This window comes from Lagopus muta, chromosome 1 (genome assembly GCF_023343835.1).
Source record: "Lagopus muta isolate bLagMut1 chromosome 1, bLagMut1 primary, whole genome shotgun sequence".
Classification (NCBI taxonomy): Eukaryota; Metazoa; Chordata; class Aves; order Galliformes; family Phasianidae; genus Lagopus; species Lagopus muta.
The window spans coordinates 80,768,685-80,792,845 of record NC_064433.1 but is presented as its reverse complement, the minus strand read 5'-3'; the positions used below and the strand labels follow the sequence as shown (position 1 = coordinate 80,792,845).

Below are 24,161 nucleotides of genomic sequence, written 5' to 3'. Positions count from 1 at the left end.
ACGGATGCTGTATTTTGCTTGCTGTCTTCCCATGACTTTTTGTGAATAGGCAATTCCAGTAGTGCAAGCTCCTCACTTGGAACAGAGAGGGTACAGATGAAAGCTGCTTTCAAGTCAGTTCAATCCCTCTTAGATCAAATGATGTTTGGGAGACAGAGGACCTTCTGTTGCAGCAATTAGAACAAGTTGGTTGTTTTACTGTGGTTTACGATGTCAGCACAGTCATGTGCACTATGCAAGAGACAAAAGGGCCTATACCACCGCTGCTGTGCACTCCCATTTCAGTGGGAATTCTAGAATCTCTTTAGTTTCCTAAATAAATAAATAAATAAATAAATAAATAAAAAGATAAAGGATAGATTGTTTAAATCTGGTACTTCTGAGTTTGCTCCTAAGATTTTTTCTTATGGAGAAAGCTGGCAACATACTTTCTACAGCAGCCAGGTGGGTAAATTAGTCCACAGCAATGTAATTTCTGAGTACACTAGGGTTCTCAGGCAGGAGAGTATGGTCAAAAAGAAAACAGCAGTCAAGATAATCTTCTCTTGCCATCTAAGAAGTCCTAATATCAGAAGTAATCATGTGCTCTTCCTCATTTCTGACAAATTCTGAGTTGGCAAAGAGGCCTAGGGCCCTTCCTCCTTTTCTTCCTGGACTGCTGGGCCAGCTTCACAGCTCAAGAACTTACCGGTGGAAATTCTTGAGGAATCAGGAATTTCATGCCTGATGACCATTTACTGCCTAGTATTCTCATAAATAACACGGTAGAAACTTCAATATGATAAACTGCCTTCTAAGACAGATGAACACTACAGAGACCTTTTCATTCATGTCACTGGAATGCTGAAAGGCAGTCTGTTACAAAACCAATACAAAAGCTCTGACAAAGAGGGAGGAAACATTTTGTCTACCCTACCCTGGCTGTATAGGACAATACGCTGACAAGCTGGGCAGTGTCAACAAAAACTGGAACAGCTTCACAGAGGTGCAGAGCCTTTGTCACTTTGAATGCTTTGAGACCAGGTTATTCAGGATGGGTGCTGGTAAAGCACCCCATGCCTTTTTGAAGGAGATTGCTTAGGATAACTTCTCAAAGTCTCTTAAGGCCTACAGCTCGCAAGACACACCAGGATCTGGTCAGGTTCAGAGCCCCATGAGCAAGCATAAGCAAGCCAGGACAGACAGGATCACTAATGCAATTCCTGTGAGATCCACAGCCTGTGCTGCCCTTATTTCTGCATTCCCTAACATCTCCTGGAGACAGCAGGGGTACAAATGTGTGGGAAAAACAGGACTGCTCCTTGCTATTCAAACAGTAGGAAGCCCCCTAGGATTCAGATGGAAAAAAAATAAAAAGCCCTCAGCCTTATGCAAAAGCATTGCAAAACTCCTTATCTGAGTTACTTGATGCAAAATATCTCTCTGCTCATTGGTGCTGCATCTGCTAAATTAAATGCATTACTTTCTATAAATCCTTCTCATTGTCAGCAGGTTGCCTCTTACTTATGGCCATTGTCCCTTCTGTTTATATGGAGGAAGGAAACATAGCAGAGAGCTTTTGTTTAATGAGCCATCACATTTAAACATCATTTGTCTCAGCTGTTTTCCCTTTCTCATCTACCTTTGCTCGTTACACTCCACCCTGCTTGGCTGTTAAGAGCATAATCATGGGGAGTAAAAGCATCACGAGATTCCTTGTACCAGTGTGATGCTGTTACCTGCTGCTTTCCCCATATTCACCATCTCTGATGGGACTGAGTTTGCCTAGCATCAGAGCCAGAGTAGCAGCAGTTTCAGAGATGGCTTTCCCTGAAGGACAAACAGCTGACAGCACACTTTCCCCATATGGAACAGGGTTTTGGCTGGATTTTCTTGGTGCTGCCTGTGACGTTCACCTTGTCCTTTTGCACGTCTGTCGCAGCCGGTTGCCAGCCCCTTGCCTCTGCAGAGGGTGTGGGGTGAGGGAAAGAGCCAGCAGTCTGTTCTGTACAGATGGCACATCAGCTGTGATAACACTCAATAGGGACAGGGAAGAAAAACAGAAGCAGCAAGGTGGAGGCCTGGTATTTGCAACTCTACGAAGAGGTGCTTCAGGAGATACCCCACCTTGAGAGTCCTCCTGTGCTTCCTTCCTCAGCCAGGAAGTACATCAAATTTAAGCCAAGCAACTGGGGAAGCAACATTTTCAAGAACAGGACAAACTTTGGCGTAAGAAAGACAGTTTGGGGAAGGAAAGCTAATCCTATCAACTATTACACTGGTTCAGTTTTAGCATGAAGAACTACAATGAAAACTCAATGTCTGGTATTTATCTCCATGGCTTAGTCTGCTCGTATTTTCTCAGCTGCCCACCGTGTAGACATTCAGATGCTTGGCAGCACTTTCCAACTGTCAAGACAGTGCCAAGACCAGAAAGGTGCAGCTGTATGCAGTGGAACCTGTGGCCTGCATTGTTGTCTGCATGAAGAAACATGTCTGATGAGTTTGGTTTGTAGTTTATAGCAGCTGGGTAAGTCAGGGTCCCAGTGGTGGGAGATGACAGCTGTAGAGCTGACATTCACCTGGCTGGTGGGCAAACAGCTGAGTCTGGAGTTGATCAGTGAGTCTATAGAGCTTACGGGACAGATTATTAGACTTCCTAGAAAGGCAGGTCCTCAAAGGAAGTGGTCATATCGTCTCACTTGCTCCATTAGCTGATTTTATGTTTCTGGGCTATGTGAGGTTTTGCATGGTACTTCATCCCAGGACAAGATGAAGACCATCAGTACAGCAAAAAATGAGGAGAACATTTCTGAAAACATATAACCAAATCCCTATGGAGATGGTCAAATTTCAGTCTTCTTCCCAGACCACTAGGAATACTCAGCAGAGACTCTAACCTCTCACCAGTGGGGTGGTTAACATCAATCTCAAATGAAACTGTTTCTCATTCAGTCTTTCTACAAGCTGAAGGCAGCCAGGTCAAAAGATATGTACTTTGGATGATCCCACTTTCTGCCAACACAACATGTGGCAACTGTACTTTGGTCACGAGGCTCACAATTGTAAGTATTCATCTGGCAGAGTGAACAACCAAGAAGTCTCACTTTTCTAATGGTTGGCAAATGCGTTTCTTTGTCACCACCCAAACCCCCAGCACACATGGGTATCACACAGAGTGCTGAGCCCATCTTTCCCAAGGCATATCTGGAGAAATCCAGTATTGGGCTGGACGGGGCTCTGAACAACTTGATCTAGATGTAGGTGTCCTTATTCACTGCAGGGAGTTGGACCAGATGGCCTTTAAGGGTCCTTTCCAACTCAAATCATTCTATGAAGGCAGTATACTGAGAGTACCTGTGAGCTCACCAGTTTATCTGGAGGTGAAATGCCTGCTTCTCCGAGGTTTAACCTAGCAAGCTCTATGAAAAGGACTGGACTTCTTCCATAATGCAATCCTATTCCAGTCTCAAAGGAGCAGAAGAGATGCATCTCCCCAACACTCACTTGATATTCTTCATTTCCCTCTCCTCTTTTCTCTTCCCATCCGGACTGTAAAATATTCTTTCAACCTTGTTATTTATTCTATGTGCCCTACCTTCAGAGGGAGAGCAGGGACTTTCAGAACATCATGTCCTATGATGGCACAACAGAGCTGATTCCTTTTTTATGTAGAGCTTGATCCAGAGCCAGGGAAGTCTCTCTTGCTCCAGTTTGGTTCTCATAGTCAAGATCCAACTTATTCTTTTTAAGCTGCATCTTTTTTATGCAGCAAAACTCTGCTTTTGTCTATGTGGCAAAATTTTACCCTTGTATGCTAGGCTGTAAGAGTGAAAACTATGTAGTTGTACTATTGAATGTATGGATAAAAATTCCTTTCCTCCTTTGTTTTACTGATGTTTTGGAAGAGGCTTAAATTAAACCAAAAAGTCATTTGTTCTAAAAGAATGCCTGCAGGGGACATAAACCAATAGCGCCTTAATTATGCTTGTATGCTCATTTTGATTGCTTTAATGTCTCTAATTACAGTCGTAACACTTCTCCAGTTTGACAAGCTGGGAAGACTATTTGGCTCAACCAAGGATGCTGGATTATGTGTTTTGGGACCACCTTCCAAAATAGCTTGCTTCTGCCAGCTTGGAATGAAAGGATGCTCTCACTGGCATCCTGTTATTTCAGCCTGTTCCTCCTTCGGAGCACTGATGATGAGGTAGCATTTTCAGTGACAGTGCAGCAGCAATGAAAAAGCTGCTATTGTCACTTTTGGCAAGAAAACTTTGTGGGCATATGCAGAATTATGGAAAATAAAGCTGTAAGAAACCTCAAAGAACAATCTATGCTCTCCTTCCAGGAGAAGACAACATCATTTTGACATGTTCATCCAAAATCCTCTAGAGGCAGAAGGCCTCAAGCCATTTAGTCCTATGTAGTATTACTGTACCATTAGTAAAGGCTTCTCGATGTCTAACTGAATCTTTCTGCTGTTTAAGCCAATTATTCTCCTATCTCACAAGAGACATGGCAAAAATGATTACTTTGAAGCATATTAAGTTCAACACAAATTAAACAGTAAAGACCGGACTGTGAGTGGAGTATCTGACAACTGATACTTAAATACATCTGTATGGAAGCCATAGCCTGTGCAATTTTTAAGGGCTCTCCATAGACTCTATAAAGTGCTAAAAAACTTCACTGCAGACAATTTTAATCCAATTTACTTAGATGGAAGAGAAGGACAGGAGCTTTTTCCTAATGCCTGCAAAGATGTGTTTGACATATATCCAGAAATATGTTAATTCAGATCCCTTAATAATATAGTCTGAAATATAATTTAATTGGTAAGCAATAGATGACATTCCTATCTTAGTAAATTTAACACTTAGTATCTGACTCCTTTTGAATGCTAGTAAGCTTTGAGTTTAGTGCTACCTACCATTCTCTAGAGGTACACCTAGTATCAGAATGACCTCTACTGGTATTCCTTTTCCAGCAGATCCTATGAAATGGTACCTCCATCCTCCAAGGCACTGGTCACTGGGAAGACATCACCCCCAGAGCTAACAGCATACCAAACTAACACCTGTGCCTAATTCAAGGACCAGGCTGGGGCTAACAAACTATTATTCCATGCCATTCATGGAGGAAGGCAATAAGAGCTTCCAAAAAGTGACCTGCTTTTGAATAAACAGCCTATGAAAAGCCAGTATTTCTTCCCACTGTCAGCACTACTTCTTCTTCTGTTCTCTTTGCCATCAATACTGTTCCTTTGTATTAAAATTTGTGTATTTCACATTTTCTTGCATGTATTCATTCCCATTACTTTAACTCTACACGAAGAACTGTTTTGTTTGTCTTAAATTGTTATTATCATCTTTCTGGAATGCATCTTTTGTGAAGTGTGGAACACTGTTGTACTTCACTCCTGTGCCCTCCCAGCTACCAGCAATTTATGAGGAGCAGTTTCAATCAGAGCTAGCATTTTCATATTTAAAGACCTCAGTGGATCATCTTCCAGGAAACATGCACAGAAAGTTTTTAGTCTCTCAGCTTCAAGAAAGCAGTATACAAGGTCACCAAATAATGCAGAACATATTCATATTTTTCTTTGAATAACATTTCTCTCTTACCAATCCAGAATCTTAAAGGCTTAAGAAATCCCTCAGCACGTTACAAAGGGCTTGACCACCAGCAGAAAGTTCTGTTTCACCCTTCCTGCCTTCGGTCCTTAATCATTGGAGCAGCTGAGGACGTACAATGAGGCCAGCAGTTGCCAGTTTATTATTCCTGATCAGGTCAGTGAGACACAGCACAAACATACATATACATATCCGAGTGTTGGATTGAGATGACAGTGTAGAACTTTGCTCTTTTACTCCTTGGGCAGGTTTGTGGAAACCTCTCTCCAAACTCCAGTGCTAAGGATAGGCAATGTTAGGTTACCAACACAGTGTATAGTCTACTTTATAGCTCAGAGATCCTGCTGTCCAACCAATGATAACCAGGGAATTTGTCATACTTCCATCTCTATTGTATTTATGTAGATGCAGTCAAAGGAGAATGGAGCACTGCTCATCTCAGTTGGCACCTCTTACATCAACTAGTTCACCTACTTACCAGCCTAACCAAAAATAAAATTGTGTTAATGCACATCATTAACAGATGAGATAGGTCAACATTAGCAGTCCTTCACATAAAACGAGTCAAGATTTGGGCACATTCTCATGACCCACAAGGGTTTTGTTACCATTAGTCGCTGTTGAGTCAAGATAGCCCAGCAACAAGAGATGGGAAAAGGAAACAAAACAAAAACCAGGAAACTAACACTTGCAACACGTGTCAGCAGTTCAGCACTATTTTCAGACTTCGTCCTGGATCATACACATGCTCTGTCCTATACAGCCACTATCTTAGATCAGCTCTATCTAGCCACCAGCTCCCCCAGCTACAAGAAAGCACATGAGGTCTCATTTCTGTAGGCACCAAACCACTCCTGTTTCCACAGAGAACAGGAGCTTTTCAGAGTCAGGAGGAGCATACACTTGTCCAAGCCTTGCATTCATGAAAGTTAAGGTAAATTAACCAAAGATGTTTCATGAATGCGTATGAATTAAAGCACATTAAGTCCTGTGTGGACACTGGAGGATAAAGTGACCTTGCTTTACTTTGTTTAATTGTCACCACAGTGAATTGAAGCTGTTTTCTTTCTGTATTAGAGCACTCACACAGGGGTTTAATGCACTTCGACTTCAGTACATTAACTCACACCTCACACTAATTTGTCTTAACTCTCCATGTAAACAAGCCCTCGGAGGACTGGTTTTTTTCCTCTCTTGTGTGACAGTTCACTTTATCACAAAGTGAAAAGTGTTGAAGAAAACCACTTGCAGTGATTTTTCCCTCAGTTGTTCTACAGTTACATCTTTATTGTGAATTACTGCAGAACTTCTCCCTCTGATTAAGTTTGCCTGCTTTTTTTCCGCTTTACAACAGCTATAACTGAATGGCTCAAAATTAGTAAAGCATGATCCCTCTCTAGGGATAATAGAGGATGGTTGGTCCAGACTACAGGTCAGGTATGGAGAGATACATGGAGGTTAACTGCTGAGCTCCGGGCCACACAGGATTATCTGCAGCTGAGCTCAGAAATTGCCCCTAGAAACATCTTTTCTCCTTCCTCAATGGATTTTTTTCTCATTAGAAATAGTCAACGGGCTTCTTCAAACCTCACTATCATGCCAGTTGTGTGGGAAAGAAAATGAGAAAAATTACTGCCATCTCCATGACTCCTGTGAGGAGAGACAAATCTTTCCCCCTTCCTCTCCCCCTTCTCCTCCATCCCCTGTTTTTACTTAAGAGCTGTAGGAGAACCTCACATTACGATACTGAAGCCATCACAGTTGGAACAGACAAAGCCGGAGTGAGGAGGGAGGTGATGGAGGCTGAGACAATGTATTTTTAGTCATTTCGATGAATTATGGAGACGTGAAGTTGATAATTTATTGAAGAAGGGAAACGGGGGACTCTATGTAAATGTTTTCAGATGAATAATTAATGTGGCTTTCTAGCATCAGGGGGTCTTTAATTAAAGCCTCTGTTAAACAAGGCAAGGCAGACGGGCCCATCTCCTTGCAGCAGCTAATTGCACCTTTCCCATGGATAGCTATGATTCAGAAATGAAGCATCATTTGCATCCATAAAGAAGGACAGATCCCACCTGGGGTGAGTGGTGGAAGGCAGTGGAGACCAGCTCAGTGGCCCCGGGGCTGAGTTGGTTTGTCTCACATTTTAAATTAGTTTCACAGACAGGCCGAATGAGAGGGGGTAGGGGAGCAGACTGAGCAGAGGAAGGAGGGGACACTGAACACAAGGCACTGAGGGGCTCAGAAAGCTACTCACAGACTTTTCAAGACAGCATTACCCAGGGCCTTGCTGTCACTGCTTGATACATTTGCCTTCCAAAAGCCTGTTCATGGTGGCTCTCTGTCCCAAGGCAAAAGATGGAGTCACAGCACAGGAATATGGTAGCATTTGCAGGCAAATCTATGCCTTCCCTTTACCTTACTGCTATCCCTATCCTCAAAGCCCTCCACAGGCACCACTCCCTCAGGTGAACATGAAGCCTGGATTCTTCCTTCCTGCAGGGATTTCACAGCTGATGTGAAGAGGGCGGGATAAGGGCTCACTGTAGACACAAATCAGAACAAAGCATCCATTCCCTCTGGTGCCAGGCAAGGGCAAGGAAAATTTAAAGCCTTCTCCCTTACAAGTGCCTGGCATCCAAGAAAGTTCAGGATCATTCTCCGTGGGAAACTATAAAACTGTGATAGTTCTATGCTTCAGAAGTTGGAAACAGGGCAATTGGTGGATGACAGAATCTGCTCCACTTAATATCACTGATGAACTTCCACTACAATCCTCAAATCACCCACTTTAAACTCCTTAAAGAACAGGAGATGAGTTTCCAAACAGGGGGACAAAGTCTGTGTTTTTTTTTTCTAGAGAATATTCTCTAAATTAGACACAGATTAATTAGTTTTGACACCTTGGCAAAGAAGCAGCTTCTCACATTTTTCATCCATTTTTGCTGCCAATAACATTTATGATAACTTTATAAAGTGAGGAGGGAACAAGAAGGAGACAGCTGAAACTTCATTTAATGGAAAAGGATAGAGCATACTAAACAGGTTTCCAAAAAAATATTTCAAAACACTGAACCTACAAACACATTTCTTTCCTGTGCTGCCAAAGATGGGGTTGAAGGAGACCTCAAGGGGTATCTGTCTACGCCACTCAGCTGTGAAAGGGGTCTGCTTAACCTCCCACGAGTGTCTATTTTCTGAAGCCATACTTGAGGTATCCTCTTTTGGTTCTGGATACAAATATAACCTGGAGAGGATCCTCTCAAGAAAGGCTCCTCTACTCTCTGTGAAAACCCAGATTTTCATGGAAGCACCAAATTTATGGGATTGCTAGCACATGTTTTCTGTTTGTTCACACCGATGCTCTTGATAGGTCTGACATGCCTGCAAGCTCAATGAAGATTGACTGTTGTGTTTCGAGGAAGCAAGCAGTACAAGAAGTCTTGGAGGATGCTCTCAGAGTCCTTCTCAAGCATCTGCGAGGCTCTGCTGCTCTCTGCTGGGAAATGCAGGCAGAGCCCCAGATGGAGGATTTGCAGAGCTCTCTGCCTTGGTTGCTGCACATACACCATCAGGTCCTCTGTACGAAAAATGGACACTTGTGCGTTCTCCCTCAAAGCATCGCTGTAGAAACTGGTCTCCATCAAGGGCTGCTGGTCTAAGTCAGCAGCTCCTGCTTGCCTCTCTTCCTTTCACATCCCAGCCCGTTCCACCTCATCTGGGAAATTGGCTCTCTCCATATGGCTCTGTGGCACTTAAAACCACTCTCCCCACAGTTTGTAATGAACTTGATTTTTCAACACTGTGGGCTGCGTCATTACTGATGCGTGGGACAAGACCAGAATGCACCCACAGTCACAGATCAGTGTGTGGATGGGTAGAGACCCCAGCTGGGGTCTCTACCCATCCACCACCTCATCCCTTCCTGCAGCCTGCTTTCCTTGGTCACTTCTCTGTGCCACAATGCCGCCCTTCGCTCTACAGACCTCAGGAAAGCTTTAACTATATCTGGCTGTAATGCTGCAAAACCACAAGTCAGAAAGCTTCGGAGCCACAGGATATGGGAAACCACGAGGCCACGGCCTCTATCAGAAAACTGCTCTTGCACCCCAGAGAGGACAGATCCCACAGCCTGGCACTGAGTGGGGCCCTCTGTGCCTAAGGAAAGACAAGTCATTTTCTGATGTGCTTCGTCTCGCGCATCCCATTATGATTTTCAAGTAGCAGGTAAAGCGACAGGAGTTTAGGCTGGACACTTTCAGGGTTTGGCTCATATACATATATTTACAGCTCAATAAAATAAGTAGAAATATTAAAAGTGAAGAGACTGTGGAAAGTGATTTGTTCCAACTCTTCACTGCAGACCTCCAGGAAACGAATCAAAGACTCTCAGGAGTAGTTAGACTGTAATTTATTAACCCAAAAGGGACCGCATTGTTAACCAACATTATTTATAGTGAACAGCTCAACCATCTCTACTGAACAACTCTGTGATACTGCAGGGACAAATGCAATGAGTTACTACAGAGATAGGACAAAACCAGAAGCAGATCTTTGTTACAGCTGTTAGAAAAAGTGTCCCCAGGAGACAGACACTGAATCTCTAATGGCTATCTTATTTCTGTGACAATTTATTTAAGTTTTAACTTAACAGCAGGAATGATAGCCACAGTTACACAGTGACTCCCAATAAAGGAGCGTATTGCTGATCTGCAGCTGGTGTTTTCTTATTTATTTGAAAGTCTTTAAGTTCCAGACTTAGCATATGGTGCAATATAAATAATGATATAATAATACGGCTTTGCTTTCCATGTGCCTGGGTAGAAAAAAAAGTCCTGTGATTTATGTTACATGAGCATTATATTTAAGGCTTTGTTTTGCTCAGAATTTTTCATGTCTTTAAAATGCATCTTCTGGTTTTTCTGTTGTTTGGGGTTGTTTTCGTTTTTTTTTTCTTTTTGTAATCTCTTCATTTGAAAGAATAAACAAAACAGCAATGTTTATTTAATGGAGTCATTCATCTTATTTCCTTGTACAAAATCCAAGCTTTCCAGCCTTAGCAGACAGATTCCTGCAGCAGATAGTGGGGCTGGAAATGGAGAGTTCTGCTGTTTACCAATGAGACACGGATGAAAGGAAAACATGGGGCTCGAGATTTGCCCACAGCAGGACTCTATCTAAAGCCAGTAGCATGCTGAAAAACTGCTCAGTCCTGTCCAGTAAAGGATGGAGAGGAGAAACCCATGGGAGAAGTTCTGCAGGGAATCATGCTGAGGAGAAAACAGCACTGGGATGCTCAGCACACAGCTGAAAGCAGATGCCTACTTCAGCTAAACCCGCAACTGCAGTTACTGCGGCAAACACTGCCCTCTTTAAGTATGACACAGATATAACAGTTTACAGCTCTCCTTTCAGACCCTGGATACAGCAGCTCTGTGAACACTACAGTCATGCGCAAATACCTAGCTGTAGGGAAGAGCTAACTCTTGTTTCTGGACTTTGTTTTCTTGGACTGACCAGCAGCAAAATTCCATTGAGCAAAACCTCTTTACAACTACTAGGGTTACAAATGTGAGTTTAAACATGTACAGATTGCTGCAGAACAGCAACAACAACAGTATTCCTAAGGTGCATACAAGACAAACCAGCGTCCCTAAGCACTTGAGCCATTGGTCCTCATCTCCTGGAGGAAACCTGTCAGGGTCCACAAATCAAAACTGACATACCCTAACACCAGGCAGTAAATGGTACTCTCTCTCCCCATGTGACAATCAGTGGAGGTTGAAGGAGTCAGATCCTGAAATCTCACTGACAGTCCATGCAAATAACTTCCTAAGACCCCTCCACAATTTCATCCAGCATCTTTCAAGATCTTTCCAAATGAATACACACACAGAAGAATTCACACCCAAAAACACAGCAACCACATGATGTCTGGGACTATACCAGTCACAAGGGCAAGCAAAAGAGGCAAGAGAAGCTCACAGGTGCTGAGTAATGTCTTGACAGCAGCACTTCAGTACAGGAGGATCCTAGTGGTCAGCATACTGGACAGTGTTATGAACCTAGTATGGAAACAGTGGGGAAGCTACTTCTTATGAAAGGGCAAGAGCTTAAACTGAAAAACACACTCAAAGTGAATATAAGTGGCATCTGTTAGTTTAGAACAGGTTTTGAAGTCCTGTATCTCTGTCTCACTCTCCCCCAATCAAGACCCATGGCACTTTCAACCACTCATGCTTCAAATCCAACTCTTGTCACACTGGAGCAGAGTATTTCAGAAGCTAGTTACTGTGGTAACCCAGTTCTGCTTTAATCTTTTTTCCCTTTCATCTCCTCTTTGGGGGAAACTGGCAATCTGTTTATTTGCTTTTCCTGAGTTCATCACACAGTATATTGCCAAGATTATAAAACCAGGAAGAAAAATTATCTCTTACTTGAGTGCACATTAACCTTTCTCTCAGTGTTCCACTACCCTCTCGCTTCCCTGCTCTCCTTACAAGCTATCCACCATGTCCTCTGGCAGGTCTTAGTCTCTGCTATGGACTGCCTTTCTCCTCCAAGCCTCTTCACTACTGGGACACTTACTAGTTGGGCTAACAAGACTAATTAGATGCCATGTACTTTGTCGCTTTCTTTAATAGAGCTTAGTAAACCAGAAAGGCCTAAAGTCAGGGCCTGTTTCATCAAAAGGAGAAAGCTAATGGCACTGAACTTGCAGTGATGTCACAAAGCTCCCTGTAAAACAAAATGGTTGCTTGGTCTGCAGCAGGCTACAGCTACATACAATTCCCACCACGTCTCCACTCTCAGGTTAGAGATGCCTGATTTCACAGGCTGGCAGCCTTAGGTGGCAAGACATCTGAGGACTCATACCAGCAGTGGCCATGTGGTCCCTGTGAGCACCTGAAGTCTACAATCCCTGGTTGCATTTAAGTCAACACTGAGACTAGGACCCGTACCACAACTGAAATCAGCACCAAGATTCTATTCACAATAACCACTAAGCCTGGAAAAGATCTCTAAGATCATCTAGTTCAGTCTTTAAACCATCCCCACTATGTCCACTAAGCCACATCTACACATTTCCTGAACGCCTCCAAGGATGGTGACTCCACCACCTTCCTGGGCAGCAGTGCCACTGCCTCACCACTCCTTCTGAGAAGACATTTTTTCCTAATATCCAACCTGAAATTTGAGGCCATTCCCTCTCGCCTTACCACTGTTAGAAGAGGCCAATCCCGACCTCACCACAGCCTCCTTTAAGGTGATTGTAAGAGAGTGATAAGGCCTCCCCTGAACCTCCTCTTCCCCAGACTGAACAATCGTAGCTCTCTCAGCCATTTCCCACAAGACATGAGCTCCAGACCACTCACCAGCTTTGTTGCCCTTCTCTGGATATGCTCTGTGTCTTCAATGTCTTTCTTGTAGTGAGGGGCCCAAAGTTAAACACAGTATTTGAGGTGCGGCATCTCCAGTGCTGAGTACAGGAAGGCCATCACCTCCTTGCTCCAGCTGGCTACACTATTTCTGATACAAGCCAAGAAGCCATTGGCTTTCTTGTCCACCTGGGCATACTGCTGGCTTGTGTTCAGCCAACTGTCAACTAACACCCCAGATCCTCTTCCGTCGCACAGCTTTCCAGCCGCTTTGCCCCAAGTCCATAGCATTGCTTGGGGTTGTTGTGGCTAAGTGCAGGACCTGGCACTTGGTCTTGTAGACCAACCCACTGGCTTCAGCCCAGCAACCCAGCCTCTCCTGATCCCTGTAACACCTTCCTACCCTCAGGCAGACCGGCACAGGACCAAGACAAGGACTAGAACCACACCTACAATAACCCCCCTCTCAGCTCACCCTTTCCCAGCAGTCCCGCCCCAACCTGAGATGGCCGCGCGGCACCACCTACCGAGAGAAAGAGGCGAGGCGTGACGGCAGCGGTTTCCTCGGCAACCTCTCGGCGTCTTCCATCTCTCCCGCCCACGGTGAGCAGCGCAAGAAGCCACGGAGAACCGGGGGATGGTGAGCGCGGGCGTCGGCGGGGAAGTCCCCGGGGCCAGAGACCTCGATCCCCGGCACAGACCGGGACGCGGAAACCGTCCCTCCCGCCTCTCCAGAGGCACAGCGCCGCGCCGCACACGCTGGGGCCGTGGAATCCCATGACCCCTTTCGTCCTCCCGGCCCCAGTCTGCCCCTGTCGTAGTGTCGGTGTGCTTTCATGCCGCCTTGAGCTCAGCCACAGACCGTGAGTGGGGATGTGGGGCACGGACAGGGAGCATTACCTGGCCAGCTGCTGGATGAACCCCCAGGAGAACCAGTCAGTATGCATGCACCAGGCACAGGCAGTCATACAACATGGTGAAGGCTTGGGGCTGAGTTTAAATGGCTTTTCTGGGCTCGTGGGCAGAAAGCAATGACCAGTCACAGAAATTAAAGCCTTTTGGTGCTCCAAGAGTCCTAACACTTGCTCTAACAGGGGCATATTTCCGGAAAGATGCAGTAATTTGATGTAACTGGTCTGCAAGGCCTCAGTGTAGCCCTGCAGTGTGTCCAAAGAAGAGCATCAAAGCTGTGAGGGGTGGGAACTGGGATTGTTCAGTCTGGAAAAGAGAAGGCTCAGGGGAGACATCATCCCTCTCTCCAACTTTCTGAAAGGAGGTTGTGGTGAGGTGGGGCTCAGCCTCTTCTAACAGTGAAAAGATGAGAGGGAATGGCCTCCAGCTGAACCAGGGAAGGTTCAGGCTCGATATTAAGAAAAATAAGAGCGGTGAGGCAGTGTTGGCACAGGCTGCTCAAGGAAGTGGTGGAGTCACTGTCCTTGGAGACATTCCAGAAACATGAAGATGTGGCACTGAGGTGTAGAACAGTCACAGACATGGGTTGACAGTTAGATTAGATGATCTTGGTGCCCTTTTCCAATCTTAATGATTCTATGATTCTGTGGTTCTACATTTAAAACATTCTGTCTTTTGTTGTTAAATATTCTAACAAGATCTCAGTGACCATTCAGAAACTGAAGTGAAGAAATCTAGCATATTGCCAGCTGCTGTACCACCACCTATAGCTGAATCTCCACTATCACTGAAGGACTTATCTGTGATGGAAAGACCAGCATCTGTAGACCAGCCATCTGTCATGGAACTGCCAAAGCCTGCAGACCATCTGGTTGTTGAGAACTCGCGAGGTTCTGAGGACCAATTTCCCATACCTAGTGGAAACTCACCTGAGATTAGGTCACCTGTGGGTGAACAGCTTGGTTTCAAAGTCCAAATATCCATGTCTGAATCCTCACAGTCTTGCAGTAAAATGTCTCTGAATGAATCAGCAGCAGCTGTAGTTCACCCAACAGAGAAAGCATGTGAAATATCAGAGCAGCCAGTGGTGTATGAAGACCCTTTTGAAGCCTCCGTTAACTATGTGGAGAAACATAATATTCTGCAGATATTTCAGGTTAAATTTCTCTCTTTTTCCTGCAAAGATTTGCTTGAGAAACTGTGCTTAAAGCTAGATTGTACCAAAGAGTCCCTTCCTCTGGATCCTTCCTTGTCCCAAGCTTTCTTCAATCTGAACTTAGGAAAAGCAGTAGAAAGGGACACTTGGTCATCTCCAGGGACTGAAAGGGATAATTGCTTTTTGAAATTCAGCTAGTATCGAAAGTATAGAAAGTGCAGCCTCTCATCATCTTAAGGATCAATATTTCTTTCCTTCTGTCTGTCTCTGTTTCAGGAGATCACAGCAAAACTGTTGTATGAGAAACCTGATGACCCTTTGCAGTTCATGTTGTTGCAGGTATGGTGTTTTTGTGTTGCTCAGCAGGGTCTGCCTGTTACAGGCACAGCAGAAAGCCAGCTTTGCTGACTGTTCTGGAAACATGGGGAATTCATGACCCTTTCTCTCACTGTGTGCCTGCTCAACTGGGAGGAAGAGAAGGACAGGGCAAGAACAGAATGCCCAAGGTTGAGAACTCACTAGGTTCTGAAGACAGATTTCCCATACCTAGCGGAAACTTGTGCCCTGAAGGGAGAGTGTTGAAATGTGCAAGAGGATGGGTGTGTGGAAGAGCATGGTGTTGAGGGGAAAATGGGGTGATGAGCCCTGAAAGATCATTATCTGAGATGTGAAGGAAACCTGAGGACAGAGGTAGGGCTCATCTCTGTCTGTTGTGAACCTTCTCTGACTTCCTCTGTCCCATACAGGGAGGAAACACTTTACCTGCAAAGTATCCCAATTCAGGAGAGTGATCTCTGCTGATCCTGGAGAAGTTTAAAACAGGAAATTCAGTCTGTCAAGAGAGTGATAGTTTGGGAGTGAATTCGAAGTTAGAGTTACAAGTGTGGGGAGCTCCTTGTGGAAAGAAGGAGATTAGAAAAAAGAGAGCAGATAGAAGGAGAGGGGGTTGTTTCCTTCACTGCCATCTTGTCAGTAAGGAGAAGCATCATTTTTTTGATTTGCTGCTGGGTTCATCCTGTACAGAATGTAGGCAGAACCTGCAGAGGAGTGGAAAGGTTGGTTCTTGGAAATGGTGGCAGAGAAGTATGTCCCCAAATGACTCTCTTCCTTTTCTTCTTTTCTTTTTCCCCAGGTGCAGTCCATGATAAATGCCAGGCAGGCAGAAATGGAAGGAGTATCAGACGATCACAGAGATACAGAGGAATTTCTGGGAGAAGTCCTGGGCACCCCTTCGGGCTTCTACTGACCTTACTGTTGTGGTATTTCACAGGGCCTTTTTCCAGCATTGTGTTTTTACAACCAGTGGAAGTACCTTTGAAAAAGTCTGCTGGTATCTCTGTTTCCTGATTTCTCTGTTCTGTATGCTTGCATTTCCTCTTTTATTTTAAGTAAGTCCTGCAACCAAGTATCAATTTGGATGAGCAAACTTAAACCTGAAAGAATGCATGGACCTACATGCACATGTGGCGCATCCTGAAAAAGCTGGGCTGCTGAACTCTTGTCTGGTCTATACATACAAATGCACAAATACCACATTTAGGCCACTTCTAGTCTCTACTTTTCTGTGCAGAGAAACAATGCGATGTAAAATTAAAAAGTAATCCTGGACAGCCTTTCTTTTTCATGAAGCAGTGGTGGCATACTGTCTCAAACTATACAGTAACACTAATGTCCATCTAACAGATTGAAATCCGAGAGGCTGGGTCTGTGGTTTTTCTGCTGCCCCCAAAGCTCCTCTGTTACATGGATGTAACTATTTTTTCCACACAAGTGGCAGCAGCTGTTTCACCCTTAACCATTCTTGTTGGTTTCAGATCACTCTGCTTTTTGATGTTGTCTTGCTTGTATCATTGCAAGTATAGAATGTATTTTGATAAACATAACTGCAAAGCAGTAGTTGCATATGTGGCTCTGTGGCTTCAAAAGGTATTGCCAGTAAGGAAAGTGAAAGGTGAATGAAACTAAACCAACCAAAACGGAGCACTGGTAGCGCAGCAAAATCAGAGTTAAGAATGGCACTTTGCAAATACATCACTTGAACTGCTTTTAATTCTCAAAACACTTGCAATGCTCATTTTCATATTTTCCAAGTGATGGTTTTCACCCTCTAAGGGACATTTGTCTTTCTTTACTCTTGTCTGCAGATCATTGAAAATATGCAATAGTGCATACAATTATTTTGTCATCATTTCATGTGTATGTGCAATAGGTTCCAGAAATAGGCTTCTTTTTGTCACTACATACTTCTCTTTTTTAGGCAAGTGTTCTGATTCCATGATGGATGGTAGCATGTTCCCAAAAATCTGTCTTTGGCTATGGAAGGAGCACCACAGAAACTTATCTTCCATCTATTTCTTTGTAGCTAAAAGTCTGATGATCAGATTGTGCAACACGCCACAGCAGAGCTTGGGCCCAAGACATTGGGAAATAACTGAAACAAGTATTCAGCATGCAGATGCTGTGTTTGAGCCTTTCAATCAAAGGCTCTCAAAAAAGATGAGGTAACTCTTTTTTTCCAGGTTAAAAAATCTTAAAACAGTTGTGTTAACTCCTGTGTTTCTAAGTTAAAGGCAGGTAAGCACCTCTGTCATTTACAAAGCAGGCAGGTTTTTCAAGCCTAAAGGTAGCTGAAGATCCAGATAGATCTTCATTGGTTTTATTAGAGGTGTGATGTAGACTTAGGTGTCTAGGCCCCACTGAAGAGCTGAAATGCTCTTGAAAGCCCTACTTATCATCAGCAACCAGAACAGGACCCTTAATGAAGCAGAGTGAATGTTTTTCAGCCTTATATATTTCTGTTCAAGGGTTTATAAGTGGTCCCGTACATTCACTCACTGTGAATGTAGGAGAAGTGCTAATAATGTATCTCCATGAAGCAGGAAATGAGTGGAAGATAGTCAACTTTACATGAACATACTGGCTGAGGTCTTTTGATCTCTGTCATCACTTATCAGCACATTTTCCAAGAGAGGAAGGTGTTGTCATGTCTTTGAATTTTGCTGTAAAACAGGATTGAGGTACTTCTGGGGACACTTAGATGTGAAATTCCTATGTTTGTGCCATTTTCATATTGTATTTTCTTGTTCTGTTTTACATATGGAAACCTTGTGAACTGTGATATATTATCTTACAATAGGTGTATGCCTTCAGCTTCACATCAGTTTTAAGTGAGTATTGAAAGGAAAGATCCTTAATTTCTCCTTCAGATAAATTGAGAGCTGGAGAGTAGTTTTCCTAAAGATAATGGAAGTTTTGCAAGAAACACCCTACACAGTGTTCCTCAGCAATCTCAGGGCCTAAATTTTCCTTATCTTGTGCAAAGTCACTACATGGTAGCAAGAAGTTCTCTCCAGTGCTCATAAGCGTCTGTCTCTCCATTCTAAGGATTAAGCTCCCTCTCCTTTGAGAAGCAGCAGTTGTGTAGCAGTGTATGTGGCTGCACTCAGGGCAGCTGTGTGGGCCTGCAACTGTCTTGCATGGATGGCATGAGAAAGCAGTAGGCTTGGGGACAATGCCCATACCAATCCCAGTAGGGTCTTTAATAGAAAATCCTGGGAAACTTCATAAGGCATATGAGGTGACATGTTGCTTCCTTCTCCTCAAGCCTTGTAGATAACTGGATTGTATTTTGAACTGTATATACATATATATGTACTTTTTTTTTTTTTTTTGAGAAATTCAGGCTAGGAACTTCAGTTTTGAAAATGAAAGTATTCTTCAGAAGATGTGCAGATGATTGTGTTTAGGCTGATACAACACCACAGTCCTTTTTGATTTGCTTCAAAGCTTTACTGAAAAACAGACCTTAGCTCTAAGAAAATTCTACCTCACATTAAGGCACTAATGCACCACTGATGTTTGTGTGTGTGAAGGCTTTTCTGCCGTGAAGAAAAGGAGAAAAGCTAGATTTAAAATGGAAACATTTATTGTGGTCTTAATTCCAGAGTGACTGTCTTTTTTCCAAGATTTCTTTCCCAAGCCATTGGATCCATGTGTCTTCTTCATGAGTGGACATTTATCAACATGACATAAAGCCCTCATTTAATTGCTCGCTTTGGGTGCTCTGAAGGAACCAACAGTTCATTGTGTGTAACTGAAACTATTCCATATAAGTCCCTGTATCACGCTAGTCACTGTAGATTTGAATGCCCTCCAATAGCGCGTTAAGCAACATGACTAACATTTGCTGTTTGTTTTTCCCCCTCCATAAGGGAGATGTGTGCACACTGACGTGCATTCTTTCTAAAAGAGTGTTGTGAATTTTTTTCATCCACACCTGTGCATTGCTTTGCTTTGTTAATGGATAGGAACACGCTATGAACTGGGAGGTGGAGAGGCTGGAAATAGTTTGTTGTTCCCAGGGGTGTCGTTTCTGTAGTTTGATCTGGGCACCTAGGAAGTGTGGTATTTTCACAGATGAGATTTGTTGTTTATCCATGAGCTGACGCAGAAGCATGATGTCCATTTCAGATGACAAATAGCACTGTTTTGTCATGCTCAGACCATTTCTGGTGTGAATCTTATAGAAAGTAATTGTACACGCCTTGAAATATGTGTCACAGATCAAAATGCCAGACTCATTTTTTGCATTCTCTGTACAGAACTAATCAACTGATGTACCCAAGCAGTAGTATGTTACCAGTATACTGTCTCTTGCCAAGTAAAAAGAAAAAAAGAAGATATTAAAAATCTTGTAACTGCTGATTAAAAATCCTTTGAAATGTTCACACAGTCTCTATTCTGCTTCTTAGCTGAAGTGCACAGGAAGGGTAGCTCTTCAATGGTCTGCCACTTACAGATAGCTGAGACATTCCTTTGTGACTCACTGGATATGAATCACATCTACGTAACACCAATTTAAAGTTAGTTTAATGCCACTGATTTTGAAGTTTCACAATCATGTGAAACTTAAAATACTCAGCAGCAACTATTCTGAGCCTGCATGTCTAAAATGGAAGAAATTAACCTCTGCATGAAGTCTAATAAAGAGCTTGGATTAGGGGAGGACTCAAGCTGAAGACGAAGGAATTTGTAAGAGCTTAGAATGGGAATACACCAGGGAACTGACCTAACCCTGTCTGAAATGCCTTCAGGTTGTATTCAAGGGAAAGTTTCTCCTGACTGTTCTTACAGCCAGAAGAAATGCAGAAGAAAAAGAGGAAACGTTCTGTTAAAGTCAGTCTTTAGTATTCATGACCGCGTTGATTTTTTGGAACTATCTTCATTGGCAGCATTAATGTAGCAACTTCATCAGAAGTTTTGGACTATATTTCAACAAATGAAAAAGGAGAATTTGACTTGTTGAGGTGATGTGCGTTGGAGGAAGAGACACTTATCATTCTCTCTTGGGGAAAAGTGGTGAGCTGGAATGTCACTCCAGAACAGTAAAAGGCAAAACAACCCCAGGAGGTTTCTGTACACATAATTCAAGATCAGAGAACACAGACACTGCAGTATTTAGTCTGTTCTAGAAATGCCAAGTGCAAACGAACAGAGTGGCTCTTCCTTCTTTCCTTGAGGCCATCACCCCAATTCCCCATGCAACTCCTTTCTTGGGTGGGAAGATGTCAGCCTTCTTTACCACAGAACTAGATGCCTAGAGGCATTAAGAAGGGCATCTCCATGGCATATGAAGTCTAGAGTGAGCTTTCCTGTATTTCTTGCCTAGGGCACAGGGTTTGGAACTAGATTATCTTTGAGGTCTCTTCCAACCCATTCCATTCAATGATTCCCAGTGCAGAAGATGGGAGAAACTTCTGATATAACTTCATTAACTGCAGTGGTGTAATACCATGGAAGGAACAAACACTATAAGAGGGGCTCACTTGCTTTTTTTCGTGTGTGTTGTTACCTACTCTGAGACCAAAATTAAACTCTTCTTCATTGCCAGTGATTAGAGTGGTGAGAGACGGAGAAACACAGTTCTGCATAGAGCCAGTCTTTCAATGGTGGGCAGGTACTAGTATAGTTTGCAGGAGTGAAAATGTAGATAATGTAGCTAAGGGAGTGCAACGACCAGCTTACATTTGCTTGTGAAAACTTCACTATAAACTGACAAGCCTTTATTGGAAATGTCTTATTTGGAATCACCTGGTTCAATACCTAGAAAATCTTCTGAAGAGTTAAGAGCTGAGATCCAGTTGAGGGCTAGATAGTTTGTAAGAACCAGAGGTGAACTCTGTCCTTCCTGCTTCCCTTCTCTCAGCTTCTCTTCAACTATAAAACAGGAAGTAGAGATGAATAAAGATGCATATGGGATAGCACAATTGTTTGTTAATGGGGAAAACACACCAGCCACTGAAGAAAAATTGTTCCCACCTTGAGGAGGCATTGGTGTTTGAGCAGGTGAGTAGACATTAGGGAGAAGGCTATATTAAAGTGCAGGTGAGTGAGTGATCAGACAGTCACTGGTTTTTAAAACAGACTCAAAGTTATATAAACAATATATGTACCTATATACACAAACCACAAACAACAGGAGTCCCTGTGAAGAGCAAAAAGATGCCTACTCTATCCAGCTATTGTTCAAGTATCCCCTTGGGTCTAGCATAATATCCTGCCTCTTTGCAAGGAGATCCAAGGAAAGGAAGTGTCAACAGTTTGCTGAAACTCCGTAGTATTAAAAGCAATGAGAACTCAGTCCATCAGGGAACCCAGCTTTTGGCCCTGTGTCAACATGTAGCAACTCTGTCTATGGTTTGAATCTGTAGTAGCACAACTGAGCCCTCCTGAGACACTCCTTGACCATGTCATGATGCCATGATGCCAATAGATGTTTGACAGGATGGATGAAAGTGTAAATGGGAGAAGTTCCAGCTGTTCTCTAGAGCAACAGCTCCCTTTTTTTCCCTATTAGATATCTGAATGTTTCCAAATGAAAAGCAGAGCTCCTTAGAAAGGTAAGAGCTGGGAGGAGTCCAACACAACTGTAAATAGAATTAGTTTTCATAGTTACATTTCACAACCCTCTTAGAAATTGTTCACAAACCTTTCAGGCTTTGAAGAAATCATGAGTGACAAATGGTGCTAAAACCGGATGAAATTTAACCTTTCCTAAGTGTGCCCATGAGAGGGCAGCACAGACCGGCTGAGCCTTCGTTAGAGCCCTTCCGAGACTAATTCAAGGTACGGCCGGCAGGAGCTACAAGCAAGGCAGAAAAAGTCCGTGCAAAAGAGCTTGATGGCCCAAAGTACACCTCCATCTATCTCCCACCTGAAACTAAAACCCAAGTTGTGGTTAGCTAGGTAATGGGTTCATTGGGTCAAATTCCGTGTGCGTGTGGCTGTCGATGGCTACAAGGTGTTCAGAAGGGACAGGCAAGGAACAAGGGGCGGGTGCATTGCCATCTGTATCAGGAAAGGAATAGAATGTGAAGAGCTGTCCCTAAAGAGTAGTAATGAACAAGTCGAAAGCCTATGGCTGCCTGGGTTGTAGCAATCATGCTATGGTGGAGTTCACGCTCCTGAGGTATATGAGACAGTCAAAATGTAAAATTAGGGTGCTAAATTTTAGGAAAGCTAATTTCCAACTCTACAGGGAGTGAGTCAACAAAACCCCATGGGAAACAATCCACATGGACAAAAGTGCAGAGCAGAGCTGGCATATATATTTAAGGAAGCCTTCCTCAGAGCATGAGAGCTCTCCATCCCTAGGTGTAGCAAGTCAGGAAAAGAAGGCAAGAGACCAGCATGGCTGAAGCGGGACCTGCCAATCAAACCAGAGAGTGAGAAGAAAATTCACAGGCAGTGGAAGCAGGGACAGATACCATGGCAAGAGTATAAGAAAGCTGCTAGGCCATGTAGGGATGGAGTCAGGAAAGCCACAACTCAGTTTGAAATAAACTTGGCCAGGGGTGCCAAGAACAAGAAAGGTTTCTACAGGTACCTCAACTAGAAAAGAAACATTCAAGAGGGAATACCCCCACTAGTGAGTGGCACAGGCAAGCTGGTAACAACAGACAAGGAGAAGGCTGAGGCACTTAATTTTTTTGCCTCAGTCTTCTCTGATAACTACTCATCACACAGCCCTCGAACAATTTATTTGGAAAGAAGAGATTGAGAAAGCAACGCCCCCCCTGCCGTGAGAGAAGATCAGGTTTGTGACCACCTGAGGAACCTGAACATCCCCAAGTCTGTGAGTCCTGATGGGATGTATCCCAGAGTCCTGAGGGAATTGGTTGATGTAGTTGCTAGAACACTCTAGATGATATTTAGAGAGTCATGGCAGTCGTGTGAAATCCCTCGTGATTGGTAAAAAGACGACATCATGTCCATTTTTCAAAAGGGTGAAAAGGATGACCCAGGAAACTACCAGTCAGTCTCACCTCTGTGCCAGGAAAGATCATGTAACACATCCTCCTAGAAGCTATGCTAAGGTACATGGAAGACAGGGAGGTGATACAGGAGAAAAAACATGGCTTCACCAAGAGCAAGTCCTGCTTGACCAACCTACTGGCCTTCTATGATGGTGTCACTGCATCAGTGGACAAAGGAAGAGACACTGATGTCATCTATCTGAACTGCAGTAAGGCCTTCGACATGGTACCCCACAACATCCTTCTCTCCAAATTGGAAAGATATGAATTTGATGGGTGGATTGTTTGATGGATGAAGAACTGGCTGCAGGATCAGTACAGAGAGTGGTGGTCAATGGCTCAGTGGCTGAATGGAGATCTGTGATGAGTGATGTTTCCCAGGTGTTGGTGCTGGAACTGATTATTTTTAATATCTTTATCAATGACATTTACAGTGGGGTTGAGTGTACCCTTAGCAACTTTGCAGATGACACCAACCTACGTGGCATAGTGGACGTGCCTGAGGGACAGGATGCCATTCAGAGAGACCTAGACAGGCTTGAGCAGTGGGCCCAGAAGAACCTCATGAGGTTCAACAAAGTCAAGTGCAACGTCTCACATCCGGGTTGAGGAAACTCCCACTACCAACACAAGCTAGGGGATGAAAGGATTGAGCATAGCCCTGCCAAAAAGGACTTGGAAGTACTATGGATGGGGAGCTGGACATGAGTCAGTAATGTGCCCTTGTAGCCCAGAAGGCCAACCATATCCTGGGCTGCATCAAAAGAAGCGTGGCCAGCAG

At 43.7% G+C, this 24,161-nt stretch overlaps 2 protein-coding genes across 2 annotated transcripts in view; one reads left to right on the top strand and one right to left on the bottom strand.

Annotated features, from left to right (window-relative positions):
* IGSF11 (immunoglobulin superfamily member 11) overlaps positions 1-13,720 on the bottom strand; it is a 121,789-nt gene extending 108,069 nt beyond the window's left edge. Inside the window, exon 1 of the mRNA XM_048926386.1 lies at positions 13,525-13,720. The gene's annotated coding sequence lies outside the window, so the exon portion shown is untranslated. The remainder of the gene's footprint in view (positions 1-13,524) is intronic.
* Positions 13,558-20,578, top strand: TEX55 (testis expressed 55). The gene is made up of 4 exons (XM_048926415.1): positions 13,558-13,600; positions 14,608-15,065; positions 15,342-15,404; positions 16,198-20,578. The coding sequence occupies exons 2-4, from the start codon at positions 14,715-14,717 to the stop codon at positions 16,309-16,311; spliced, it is 528 nt and encodes a 175-aa protein (XP_048782372.1). The 5' UTR covers positions 13,558-13,600; positions 14,608-14,714; the 3' UTR covers positions 16,312-20,578.
* The last annotated feature ends 3,583 nt before the right edge of the window (positions 20,579-24,161 follow it).